Below are 14930 nucleotides of genomic sequence, written 5' to 3' on the forward strand. Positions count from 1 at the left end.
GAAGCATTCTAACTAAAGCACACTGTTGTAATTAGCCTATATTCTGATGGGCAGTCATTGTCTTTTTTTTTTTTTTTTTTTTAAAGAGGTACTTTCATGGCTCTGCAAAAACAAAATTATGTTTCCTTAAGCTTTCAGGTCTGAAAATATTTCATAACATAAACATGCAATAAAAGGTATTCATGTGTAAAACAGTTATAGCCACAGTAGAAAGCACATCTATGCCAAGTGTTCCTGGCATAAGTTAAGCGTAAAATTACTGTAGTGGGTTATTTCAGTGCTTAATAATTTGTGTATAATCAAATCATTTGGAGAACTTAATTGGTTGTTGAGTCCATTAAAGAAATTGATAATGATTGTGACCTTAACAAAATTATAGAGACTGGTTCATGGCTTGGTTGTGTAAAAGATCAGGCACAGTTGTTCTTTAAGTGTTTGTAAGTTTGCAGTTCAAGGCCCCTGAAGAAAGGATTTTTCAAAGGCTATTGTAGGTGCACATTCAGTGTATATTTACAAGGACATGCAAGGAATCATGCTAAAAAACCTTCTTTTCAAATTTTTGTAAGCACTGTGCATACTTACAAACAATTAATTTGTGTTTGCAAAACATTGTCTAGTACTCTTTTTTTTTTTTTCTTTTTTTTTTTTTTTTTTTTTTTAAGAAATGTAAAAGTTCAGCCCACCATATAAAGTTCTTGCCATTCTGTGGTTTAGATTTGCTCAGTGTGTTGACAATATTGATCAGCTGCCACCTTCACCTTTTCCTTCCCTTTTGATCCAGACATCGGGCATATCAGGTTTGCTGTTGGGCAATATTACAGGCACCTCACTTTGGGTGGTCCTCACCCTACCAGACCCCGGGGAGGCAAGGTCATATACAGTCTCCTTCAAGGACAGACGTAAAGTGTCTCTCCTGCCATTAAGGTGGCCAGGCTGTAACTCATCCTCGATCTTAACAGCTTGAGAGACTAAGATTGCAGGTTCTACCTCACTTAAGCAGGTCTCATTGGAGTCTTCAAGTCCCTCCATGGAACTCTGAGACTGACATGACAAAAGCCGTTTGTGTAGCTGACAGCTAGTGGCTTCATCTATTGAGAGTGACCTTTCATTGACAATGTCTGTAGTCTGAGTGATCATGATTTCTTCCATGCTTGAGGAAGATGATAAAGACACATTCCAAAGTTGGAGCCCACCTCGGCATTTCTTGCACAAAACCTTTTCCTTAGGCGCATCTTGTGGAAGAGCAACTACAGGACACAACGTGTTCTCTTTGTACGGGGATGAGGTCTGGAGGGCTGGAGGTGGGTTGCAACCCTTGAGGTGCCTGCTACACATTTCTGTGCTGTCAGCCTCACTGCTGACTCGATCATAGTCTTGCCTTGGACTAAGCCCACAGAACTGAATGTCATCGGAAAGGACAGAAGGTCTGTTGGACAGCTTGCTGGTGCAAGTGCTATTCTCGAAGCTGTCGCTCAACTGGCAAGCAAGTGGCTGCAGCTCGTACTGTTCTGGCTCCCGTCCTCCCATCGGTTGGTGCTTTCTATGGTGTTGCTGATTGGGGCAAAGAAAGCCTTCGCTTTCTTTATTAAAACTTCTTTGAACCCGAGAACCTGTGCCACAGCCAAATGCCCCATTAGCTGCCGGATTGGTGGTCCCTGGTTCTGTAGCCGAACAGGACGACAAGATATTTTCAGTGGCTTGCTTTTTAACACACGGTAGGGTTATTCTCCCACAGTTATTTTGGGGGCCGAAGAAGCAACACAATGACTGGAAGAAGAATGTTGCGAAGCCGCATGCAACACACTTCACAAGCAGGAGGAAGATCCCAAGCTTCCTGAAAAGCAATGCAGTTGCGGGTAACATAATAATGCCCACACAAAAATGTGCCCCAGCACCTGTAGCTACCGGGTAACCCATTCTCTTCAGGGAATGTGCAACCCTGCCCAGTCTGTCACTGTGTGGGGCCAGGCTGTATGAAATGCAGTAATTGGCCACAAAGTCAACAGAAAGACCTGCAGCTGCTGAAATTAAGAGCGCTTCCACACCATTTAACTGCCATTCTAAAAGCACAAGGAGACCAACAGTAGCAAACACACTCCCTCCCACCGCAGCGGACACATACACACTTAATGGAATATTCCACGTCGTGAGTAACAGCAGTGCAAATGTGAGAGCTACTGAAAAGCCTGCCACCTCCAATGTCTCTGAACTCAAGCAGTGCTGGAAGTCATATAAGCCTAGCTGGCTTACAAACCATCCTTTCTGCAGTCCCACTGGAGCCTTGGAGATTTCCCCATTAAACCATGATAAGATCTCTTGATAGAACTGTGACATTCTGCTGAAATTGAAGCTGTAAAGTTGTACAGTTTTGAATATTAGTACAAGGGCAGCAATTCGACCCTCCGAATCAAACCTTAGGCCTCCACCACTGGTTAAGCGCCCCTCTGCATACTGTTCTGCCAACATCATGCTAAGGCACTGCTCGAAAACACTTGGTGGGTAAGGAAAGGGAATATTATTGCAGCAAAAGCTAAATGCATCATCGCTTTCGGAACAGCGGCGTATAGAAACCCAGTGAATCAAACGTTCAACAAAACACACATTGTCTTCTACTGTTTCTTGGTCAGTTGATAATGGAGAATAGAAGCTCTGGTTTTGAATTTTTCCACACAGATCCCGCAACCACAGTTGGGCTTGGGGACTGCTCATATTGAACCCTGGATCAAGAGCTAAAGATCCATTACTTTTTGGATCGAACTGGTCACCATCGTCTGATGGAACGATGCCCCAAATTAGAGTCAGCGTCATGGGTTCATCTTCACCCTGTTTCATTCGCTCAAACATGAACTGATGACGATATTCAGCATCGTATCTCTCAAAGGGATGGCTGGAACGGAACAGCTGAGTTGTCCTGCTGTCCGAAGTTGGCAGTTTCATGCCAGGGTCTACGCATGATATGTACGTTCCACCGACTGCGAGCACTGCAAACCAACAGATCCATATGTATCGGAATTTCACTACTCCACAAGGCAGGATCTTTAAAAAAAGCAGGTTTGATGTGTCCGAAAACCCTCGGCCTAACGTCCGAAGCTTCTGCCTCACGGTAAACAAACATCTCTTTCTTGAACTTGTCTCCCAGAATCCACCTGTATTTTTCACGCAACAGGGCTTCCATGCTGCCTTTGCAACAGGGTTTGAAGACAGCTCAGTATAGCGTTCCTGCAAAATGAGGGTGCAAGGAAGCCAAACAAGAGCAAAAAATGTGTTTATTAATGAAGCACTGCCAAGATATACAGCGAAACATCTCACGGCAGTGATGCTACTTATGTAGCCAGAGTAAAACGTGATGCTAGATGTCAGACCTGACACTAATATCAAGTATCCAATTTCCTGTAAAACCCGGTTCATTCTCTTCTCAGGCACAGCTGGAGGGTTGTGGCTTAGCTGTAGCTTCCAGAAATCCACAAAAGTCAGGGCTTGATTTAGGCAACTTCCCAAAAGCACAAGGACTGATGCAAGATTGAGGAGTGGAAAAAATGTCAAGCGAAATGCGAATTTGTAGAAAAAATATGAGGTGGAAAGTGATAAAATGACAGCAACCAGTGACATCACTGCTATAAATGGTGATTTGAGATATAGTCCCATTGTGAACAAAAGTGCAAGAGCTGCAAGAACAGGATAGATAGAGTCCCATGCCAAATAATATTTAAAAAGTTTTTGTTTAATTCCCAAATCCATTCCTGTTATGGTGGTGTTGTTATAGGTGAGCTCGCGACCCTCTAGATGGTCCAAATAAACTTTCATCAGTGGATCACCTTTTTCCACTGGTAGAAACACAACACTATATTTTAGAGACGGGACCTTGTATTCAACAGTCTGTGGCCCCAGGAAGTCCTTGTCCACAAGGTAATGAAGAATCTGGAAGATGCTTGACAGTTTACAGCGGTGTGGGACAGATGCACAACGGCCAAATTTACTCCTCTCAGCACATGATGCAACCAGGCTTCTGTCGTGGTAGTAAGGGGCACAGAATCTGAGCAGACCAAGGCTTTCAGAAACCTGCTGTGCAGTCAGACTAAAGCAGGAAGAAACGTTGTTGAGAAGAGCCAAGTAGTTTCCCAGAGACCAACTTGGACAGCACTCATTTTCCACTGTGGAGCCATATAACTCTGATCTGACTTGGCAGAGTTGATCAAATTGTGTCCCTGAACGGATCTAAAATGATAATGAAAAAATTACTTGCATTCAAAATGACAAATTTGTAAAAACAATTTTCATATTTATTTGTATATATGCTGAAATATAAAATATATAAAATATTTACAAATCTTTTGTTTAAATTGTAGTTTCTTATTTGTATAAACAAGTATATGTGCCAGAACCTGTACAAACCTATGATTACTAATGAGATTATATTCAATTCTGTAATATATGAATCTGATTATTAACACACACTGTATAGATTCTATCACATATCCATTAAAACTGCATTGAATGTTTAATTTCTTCTTGAGAACCTAAGAATATTATCCTTTTGGCAAAATATAGAGTCCTTGGTTTACCTGTGTCTGTTCCATCTGGCACATGGAGTAAATTGCCTTTAGACTCCAGAGACTGGCAGAGTTTCCAGAGCGGAAGACCAGCTGAGCATAGCGCTCTCCTACAGAACCACAGATTGGGTAACAGAAAACAGCATCACATAAAACATGCTGTGTGCTCTATTTACTGATTTATTAGGTTAGGAAATACCTGATAAAATCTCACCTGGGGCATTACAAAAAAAGTTGTGCTCAGTGTAATCTCTGTGCAACATTCTCCTTGATCGTTCTCTTAACTGAGGTTCAGGTCTAATTGTGTCCTCTCTGTAAGACAGTTTTTTCAATATAAACAGCATACAATGCTTTGGTATTAAAAGCAAGTCTGATTTAGTGAAAATATCAGTAGTTGAAATTTAAAGTATGTTTAATATCATATGATCGCCAAAAAATACCCTGCCGTTGTTCTTTCTGTGAGTTGCCATGGAACTGGGGACAATGATTTTCCAGGCCCAGTGTTTTGCTGTAACCTCATCCAGGTTGCTAGACGGATACTGATGTCTGTTCCACGAGGTTCAAATCCCTGTGAGATCCGATCAAAGACACATGAAGTGTAGCCGGAAACTCTTTGAAGTCATTATAAAAATTAATTGAAGTCATTTGAGAGGCCAATTTACAATTCTAATGATGAAAGTCCAGTGTTGGCCAGTTTTGTATTCAAGCACTCTTAAAGGGATAGTTCACCCAAAAATGAAAATTTGATGTTTATCTGCTTACCCCCAGTGCATCCAAGATTTTTTTTCTTCAGTCGAACGCAAATTATGATTTTTAACTGCAACCGCTGCCGTCTGTCAGTCAAATAATAGCAGTGATTGGGAACTTGAACAATAAGAGTCGAAAAAACTTCCATAGACAAATCCAAATTAAACCCTGCGGCTCATGACGGCACATTGATGTCCTAAGACACGAAACGATCGGTTTGTGCAAGAAACCGAACAGTATTTATATAATTTTTTACCTCTAATACACCACTATGTCCAACTTCGTTCAGCTTCCGGCTAGTGAGGTCTGATCAACGGAAGTGATGTCTCGCGCTCATTGAAGTATATGGGCGAGACATCACTTCCGTCATCACAATGCGTTTTTTGACCTCACTAACAGGAAGCTGAACGAAGTTGGACATAGTGGTGTATTAGAGGTAAAAAATTATATAAATACTGTTCGGTTTCTCGCACAAACCGATCGTTTCGTGTCTTAGGACATTAATGTGTCGTCACGAGCCGCAGGTTTTAATTTTGATTTGTCTAAGCAAGTTTTATTTACTGTTATAGTTGAAGTTCCCATCTACTGCTATTATTTGACTGACAGACGGCAGCGGTTGCAGTTAAAAATTATAATTTGCGTTCGACTGAAGAAAAAAAGTCACCTACATCTTGGATGCACTTGGGGGTAAGCAGATAAACATCAAATTTTCATTTTTGGGTGAACTATTCCTTTAATGTAAAAATGTCTTTACTTTATATATCTCTTGCTTGTTTTAAACATAAAGAATTAGTTCACTTTCAAATGAAAATTTCCTGATAATTTATGTCATCCAAGATGTCCATGTCCTTCTTTCTTCAGTTAAAAAGAAATTAAGGTTTTTGATGAAAATATTCCAGGATTATTCTCCTTATAATGGACTTCAACGGACCCCAAATGGTTGAAGGTCAGTTTCAGTGCAGCTTCAAATGGCTTTAAACGATACCAGACGAGGAATAAGGGTCTTATCTAGCAAATCGATCGGCCATTTTCACAAAAAAAAATTCCCTATTCAACTTAAGGAACTAATACGGCGCCAGTTCAGTTTTTTCCGTAATTTGAGTAGGGAAGGTGTAGGACATACGGCAGAAGCTTTTTGAATAATACGGAAGGCGGTCTGGCAGAGGCACTTGCTAGGCGATTGTTTGTGTTTATAAAGCATATACATTTTTTTTTATTTTTAAATGACAGATCGTTTCACTAGATAAAACCCTTATTCCTCGTCTGGTATCGTTTAAAGCCCTTTGAAGCTACACTGAAACTGTAATTTTGACATTCAACCGTTTGGGGCCAATTGAAGTCCACTATAAGGAGAAAAATCCTGGAATTTTTCACCAAAACCTTAATTTCTTTTCGACTGAAGAAAGAAGGACATGGACATCTTGGATGACATGGGGGTGAGTAAATTATCAGGAACATTTTCATTTGAAAGTGAACTAATCCTTTAATCTGACAATTATTTATTTTATTTTTTACTCTAAATTTACTTCTTTTTTTTTTACATCACTTTAGTATGTTTAATTGAATTTCTTTTCTTTTTTTAGTATAAACGGATACATTAACATGAAGCAATACACTTCATTCTTTCTATATTACATGCATGCAAATACTCACCAACAAAGGGTCTGAAAAGTCTGGCTGAGGACCAGTCAAAATCCCAGCGAGGGAACAGGCAAACAGAAGTAGTGTACATGAAATGAGTACAGTCATCGGGTACTCCACTATAACCTGGGAATAGCTGTAAAAATCAATGGTGTTCAGATGGTCAAATTTAATCTAATTGCTGAATGGCACATTAACTTGCATTATACACTACTGGTATTTCCCACACTGCATTTTCGAATTACATTACCATGTTGGCTTAATGCTTGAATGCTTCTTCCCAATTCCTTCTAAATCTAATAGTGAACATAAGGCTATGTTCATGTGCACTACTTTATTACTGTAAATAATAATCTTAATAATGAATTTCATGTGATGTCATTACAAACAAATAAATCTTTATCATCATTTTCTATAAAAGCATCTCACCTCCTTGGTATCCTATGCAGGCCATCATTCCTGCCGAGCAGACAGGCATAAAGATTAACATATTTAAATGTTTACAGTCAACTACATGTATGAATTATATTTATAATAGAAAAAGGGTCTGGACCTCACTGTCACCATGTGACGCTGCACAGGCTTGTGGTTACTGCCATCATGAGATCCATGAAGCCACTGGCACTGCATTTTATTGTGACACGAAGGCAGACGTGATGGACTGCAGCTATGGACAGTCTTAACAGGACTCGCTGAATGCGATTCTGATTGATGGTAAGCATTCATTTGACCTGGACATACATTGCTTTGATTCAACTGCTGGTGGCCACAGCAGGGGCATCTTTTGCGTTGTAGTGAATGATAGCCCTGATGAGAGCCCTGTGATACTTGACGATGGAGTTGAGTAGAGGAGTGTGATTTGAACGGACTGCAGCTGTCTGCTTGATTCTCTTCTATCTTGACCGGACACATCTGAGATTCTGTGCTGTCATTGTCTGGAGGACACAGCGAAACCTCAGGGATTTCACTGCAAATAAAAGAATCACATTATCAGATGATTTTACTGGTCTGTAGCCATACTTTCACACTACTACCTTTTCAGTGTACCAGTCGTTTCACCAATCATAATTCATCAGTTGGACTGATGCAGTTACTGTAGTTCTTGAGGTAGAAACTAACAGAATAATTAATTCCATTATCTGGTTGAGCAAGTCATTTTGGGAAATTATTTATTTTTACTTCACTACATTTCAGGGGGGGAAAAAAACATGCATTCCCTATAGTTGTTTCAACATAGGAAATCGAGACATGCTACGAGACGCAATGATAAATGGCGAATAATTTTCTTAGGCGATTCTTATAAAATGCTGCAGTTTTCAAGCTTACTGATACAGTCGGACTGAGTCTTCAGTTCACAGCTATAACAGAATTAGTATTTTTCAACTCAGATATTCAACTGAGACTGGGATTAATTTGATCTTAAGTGCTCAAGTATGTGGAAAATTTGGCCGATGAGGCGAAAAATAACTCATATAATGACACATTTTGCAAATTGGTTAGTAAATGGAAATCATATTTAGGTTATGATTGACTGTAAGTTGTTTATGTGCTAAAAGGGTTGTTTTGAGAGCACAATTTGTTTGTGCTTATTGCATTTAAAGGGACAGTTCACCCAAAAATGAAAACCCAAAGTTGTTCCAAACCTGTATGAATTTCATTCTTCTGCTGTACACAAAAGAAGATATTTTGAAGAATATGGGTTAAAAAACAGTTGATGGTACCCACTAACTTCCATAGTATGGAAAAATATGCTATGGAAATCAATGGGGTCCATGAACTATTTGGTTAAAACATTCTACAAAATATCTTCTTTTGTGTACAGCAGAAGAATGAAATTCAAACAGGTTTAAAACAACATGAGGGTGATGACAATTTTCATTTTCGTCTGAACTATCCCTTAACATTATATTTTGCTGTTGACTTCATTTGTTTGTATACACACTTTAATTTGGTAACTTGATTACTTGATATTGAATATTTAATTGTTTGCTAGCATCAGACATGTTTGTGATCAAATATGCAAATCATGCATATTGAATGCCTGAATCCATCATATTGACCAAAAAACAGAATGTTTAATGTAAATTGTAAAAAAAAAAAAAAAAAAAAAAATGTAGTAGTTCCACAAATACTTGAGTGTACAAAACAATATGCTTGTCTTGTTTTATCTGAACAATGTGCCTCTAACATAGTTTATTTTTAGCTGACTTTCTGACAACATACTGTATATTAGATAAGCAATGATGTCTAAAAAATGTATCAGCGAAATGCTTGAAGGCCCGATTAGGCCAAGAGGGAGGGACTCCATCAGATTACCCTGTCAAACCCATAAAAGGCCTATTGAGATGAGATAAAAAGGCTCACTAATACTTACAGCTCAACTGCTCAGGAAGTAAATATGAGAATGCGACAACTCTTTTTTTTGTTTTTGAAAACTGTTTAAAATGTACTGCTGAATAATGTAGAGCATCTTGAAGAACCAAAGCTTAAGATTCAGTAGGTCTATTCATTTTTTCTAATTACGGTACTAATTATGAACATTTATTGTGGCTCTTTATGGGGAATAAAAATGAGATCTGTGCTGAAATGTTAATGTGTACAGTATTAGCTTTATTGATCAAATAATGTGTCATCATAATATAAACCATGTTTCTATTTATCCCTCTTTACTGTATTTCAACTAAAGTGGCAAGTTTGGTGTGACTCGTGTAAGAAAAAAATTGAACTACTCTCTTAAACATTAACAGCTCCAAATAACAATGAAGATTTAAGTTATTTTCTTTCAACAAGCTTGTTTCTACACAGATGCACTCTAGCTGACTCTTAGTATTACCAAGGTGACAAGCTATGCAAACACTGGAACAAACAAATGACTGCTGGTCAAGTGTATAAATGTGTTCAAGCAACAAATAAGCTTTTTTGGCTGCTTTAAATGTGCAAACTAAATTGGGCAGATTCAAATACGCAAGACTGATCCCATTTAGCCGTTGACAAAATAAACAACCAAGATAAATCATATGCAAGAAAAATAAAATGACTTAAAATGCTAGATTAAACAGCCTTGACCCTTAAGCCTTTTCTATCTCCCATTACGAACATCTTTTAAATCTTATGACCTCAGTACTTCATTGCGTTCCTCCCTGTACTCATGTTATGGAATGGCAATAAAAAATCCTTGAATCCTTGAATCTTGGGTGGCCTAAATGCTTAACATGCTTAACCTGCAACAAAACATGGCAATCTTCACTCTAAAAACTGCTGGGCTAAATATGGACAAAACCATTTTTTTCAACTAATTTTGGATTTATTTTTTTTAGCCAGCAATATAGTAATATAGTAAAAGGCGTGTTTTTGCTCACCCTCAAATAGGGGCAAATTTGTGGGGTATTTTAAGCTGAAACTTGATCAGACCAGAGACTTATATTACAAGAGGGCATAATAAGTGCCTTTTAACCCAACCTGCTGGGTTTGTCCATATTTTACCCAGCTTGGGTTTTTTTAACCCAGCATTTTTTAGAGTGTTTGCTGTGTATCAACTGCTAAACACAGAGCTGTGAAAATAGCATCAGGAAATTTGATAATGCTATATAATGTATGATGAACTCACTTAGCAGGTTCTTATTATAAGGCATTCTCCAGATAATGTTACAAATTTCTACATATGTTAATAAAAGACTTATGAAAACAGTAACCATTCAGCATCTGATGAGGATCATGGGTTTTGGTTGTGTGCACACTGCAGATGTTCTGATGGCTATCAAAAGGAACACAGACTTAATTTGATTTGACAGCTCTGCAGCTGGTACGTCGTGTCTGGCGGTCTGCACTGCCAGGACGCAGAAGTGATTGTTGTGGCCTGTCAGACTGTAAGGGTCAAATCAGTTCATCAGTAGACAAGGAAAGACACCAAAAATCTTGCATTTTGAATGACTCGGAATACCTCAAGGTATACGGAAAACTAAGCTTAACGGATATGATCCAGAGGAAATTTGCTCATAAAATGCCCTATTTAACTAAAGTCAGCTTAAATATTTAGTGAAGCAAGCATAAATGTTTACTAAAATACTTAATTTGTTTGCTCCATTTGCACTAAATCTTATGAGCATATGATATGCAAATAAATATTCTGCAAAAAAAAGTTGCTTATTTTATATTCACATCTCATTCAAACTTTTAATACTCTGAGGAACTTACATGGTAGGAGTCATGATCTGGAATTAAAATGCCAGAAATGTAACAGAAACTGAATATACTGAACAAATGCCCTCAGCATTTCAGTGGGATATCAGCCATGTTGGCTTACAAACACTGACTAACATCATGCAGTATAATGGACACTTACACTGCATGAGATTTACTTCAGGCCACTGATACATGGTGACTCAGTCTAGATTAAAAATAATTAGACCGATTCACCAGGGTGAATCAAGTGACACTGCTCTTAGGCACATCTTCTTGCATGCAAATTTCAAAGTTTCTGCTGTATACATTGGCGAAAATCGTATTTTTAATAACCAATTTGATTTCAAATCCATCTAAATTTGAATTACTAATCCTAAAATCAAATAATCAACCTTCTTATTATTGACCATACTTTCTATGAACACATGCAGACTGAATGAAGCTTGATGTGAGTAGCATTTCATTCACAAGTTGGAAAAAATGATTGACTGTCATCTCAGTAATGTAATTCTTTAACAAACGATTCAGATTAATGCCGTTGCCACCAGACTATAAAATCTCCCAGGCTGTTTGTGACAGTTTTGGGAGATGAAGCACTTGCTTTTGTGTGTAGGATCGTGTGCAGCCATTTTAAGCAACATAAACAACAGATAATAACATGGAACAAAACCTTTTATTAACAAATCAAATGCTGGTAAGAGAGGCCTATGTGTGCGGATCACATTGGAATATAAAGACAAGGATTCTCCTGAGAGGGTCATACTCAAACATGAGTCACTGCAGCTTCAGCTGGATCTTCTCCACCAAAGCTGGAGAACGCATCTCACCATCTGCTCATACTTTGATCTTCAGAAAGATTTCGTCATTAAAATTAATCATTGTTGATATGAGCAGAACAAGGAATCTACACCTAGTTATGCTGAAGCAAAATGTCTAAGTCAGGGTAACAAATGAGCCATGTGATTAACATTTTCAGAGTCAGTCGTCTAACACCTCCATTTAGAGTGCTAGATCCCCGTGTAGTTCATTATTAGAATTACTCCAGGCAAAAAGAAACATGACTGCCTAATTAGAAAGAAAAGATTTCCTCCTTTTTTGTTTTGGCATTCACTAAAATAATTGGAATATTTCTTCAGATTGTACAAGGGTTTTTTTTTTTAGAACAAATGCTAATTAACATGGATTTTGCCCTTAATTATTAGCTAATATAATAAATATATTTATATTTACATAGATAAATATTCATGTAAATATAACAAAAGAAACTGTGTTAATATTTTCTGAACCAAAACATAAAGATTGTCTTCAGGATCGGAGCCAAGGTCACATCCGCATACACATATAATAGCAATATCTCACTTCAAAACATTACATCCAATAACATTACAGTAAAAATATAAAAATTAACTTAAAGCTATAATTCACAAGCTATAATTAATAAAGTTTAGATGACCAGAGCACATTTATGATATGGTATAATCTTTTATAGAAATACTTCCTTCATTTTACTATTCAAGCATTCATTTTTTTATCAAGTTACAGAGCTAAAGATTGTACTGCAGAACAGAAATGTCTTGATAATATTATAATGTTTAATAAAATTAAAAATGACATAAGTAATATGCTTCTTATATATTTAAGTTCAATTTCCATGTGACAGCAGATGCTGCAGAACATTATTTTGTCATTCATCGCAGGAATTTAAAGAAGATTTCCCATGTGTCCGTTTGAATGGCAGGGGCACTGTAGGTCAAATATAAATTAACGTGGTTTTTGCCCCAAAAATTAATTCATACTGGCTTTTGTGACCCAAACGTCAACTGTATCATCAAGATCAGCGGTCGTGTCAGTTTATGGATAAGATACGCGCAAACTCAATAAATTATAGTATTTACTAGTAGTAGTATTTACACGTGATAATCTTGTACTTTCAATCTATTGCTCGGTTTTTGTTATCCTCGGAGAATTGTATTTTCCCTTGTAAACAAAAGCCAAAGTGGGTATGATCGGCAGATACCTTAAAAAGAGACACGTTCATTAGGCTATTCCTTTTTATTCGCAAAAGCATCCATTTAAATGACATACGTTCGCCCACAGGCACACTTGCCTTATACAATTAGCCTTATAAACCTTGATAACAACATAAGAGCGTATACGTACCTTTGAGGTGCTTCCTGAGAAGGTCCCTCTGTCGTGGCTGAATCTGTGATTTCAGCATCATCACGCTCTCTAGAAATGGTCACGGTATCCATACTTTGGTGTCTTTAATATCCGCCTGTCACTATTAGATGTTGCTGGCAATGATTCTGTGCAGAAATGCAATCGAATCGGATTGTGCTCGTGCTGTTGAAGGCAAAGCCTGCGTTAGTGAGTGTACGGAGGCTGCTTCATTGTGGCGCTGTGATCTAAGGTGTTGTTGACAGTGAGTTAAGCGCGCGCTGTTCACCCGAGGGTGGTGCTGGAGAACAAAACCACATAACGTTAACATTGCAAGGGTGTGTAGCCAAAGATACATCGAAATTGGAAATCATTTGGTATTCTTTTCCAAAGTCATACGACCCGGTAGCTGACCGCAATAATTTGCTGCATTCAAAGCAATATGTCCATGACCGTTCTCATTAGCCTAGCCGATATGTTTCATATGTTTCATATGTTTCACAGTGGACTATACCAGTAAAACTGATAAAAATTTGGAACCAAAAATTATTTAGACACTTTGACCGGATGTTTTGCTTAAGTGTTATCTGACATAATTAAGATTATTTTTTTCTGACACAGTTTAACTCTGAGATCTTGTCATATTTTATATCAATTTTTTAACTATAGAGAATAAACTGTATTAATAAATGAAATGTTCAAGGTGGCTGAATAAATTTTGGTTTGACTGTATATATGTATATATATAAAGTTCTACAGAGAAACACCATTATTTTATACATATATATATATATATATATATATATATATATATATATATATATATATATATATATATATATATATTTATGAAGGTAAAAAAGTTTAACCTAATAATATATATAAATATATAATTAGGTTAAACTTTTTTTACCTTCATAAATAGTTTTCTAAGTCCTTAGGATGGTTAATTGACTTGTAGTGGTGTGTTTGAGGCGTGCACTAACCCCCTCTGGCACGTCTACGCCAAAAAACAGCACTTGCAAGTTAAGCTGCGCCGACCCGACACAATCTTGCTTCATGTTCACATTCACGCGAGAGTGACAAAATGCTTTACGGTATATATTATGACTTTATAAGAAAATTTCGAAAATTACTGCAAAAAAGAGCTGCACTTGGAGTATTTATGACAGTGTGATTCACTGAAGGAACCTGTAGGGGGAGCTTCGCAAATCTTACTGAGTTCCGCTTTAAAGGATCCGATTAAGGTAATATTTCAGCACTTGAGAAACGGACAGCGACTCTTAAGTTGCACGTAGAATGCGTTCTCACGCGTTCATGTTAAGTGCATTTTTGGGAAACGCTCATGGAATTGTGGCGAGCGTTCGTAACCTCTTTCATAGAAAGCGCTCTTAAAGGGAGACTCAGTGATAGAGAAGAGAAAACAAGAGGGAGATTTGAAAATAATAAGAAAAAAACTGCAGTACGAGAAATGGGACACAATACAAAACAGCTCAAAAGAATATCACTGGAATGAAGGTTTATGACTGGGCAAGCGCTTTAGGACCTGGTTATGTTAGTGCTTTCCAGCACTGGAGAGAGCTAAGAGGGAAGGCCTGAAAACTGCTGTGATTCCTTCTCATGTAAGTAACACTGGGTTTTGATTGTCTGGAG

The 14930-nt window shown here is 37.8% G+C and overlaps 1 protein-coding gene across 1 annotated transcript; it reads right to left on the minus strand.

The window, feature by feature from the left end:
- Nucleotides 1-741: 741 nt before the first annotated feature.
- Nucleotides 742-13372, minus strand: disp2 (dispatched RND transporter family member 2). Its single transcript, XM_067368321.1, has 8 exons — nt 13281-13372; nt 7492-7905; nt 7368-7397; nt 6951-7074; nt 4991-5118; nt 4765-4862; nt 4563-4660; nt 742-4215 (listed from the first exon to the last, which is right to left on the minus strand). The coding sequence occupies exons 1-8, from the start codon at nt 13370-13372 to the stop codon at nt 742-744; spliced, it is 4458 nt and encodes a 1485-aa protein (XP_067224422.1).
- Nucleotides 13373-14930: the final 1558 nt, after the last annotated feature.

The sequence above is a fragment of the Chanodichthys erythropterus genome, chromosome 18, assembly GCF_024489055.1.
Source record: "Chanodichthys erythropterus isolate Z2021 chromosome 18, ASM2448905v1, whole genome shotgun sequence".
NCBI lineage: Eukaryota > Metazoa > Chordata > Actinopteri > Cypriniformes > Xenocyprididae > Chanodichthys > Chanodichthys erythropterus.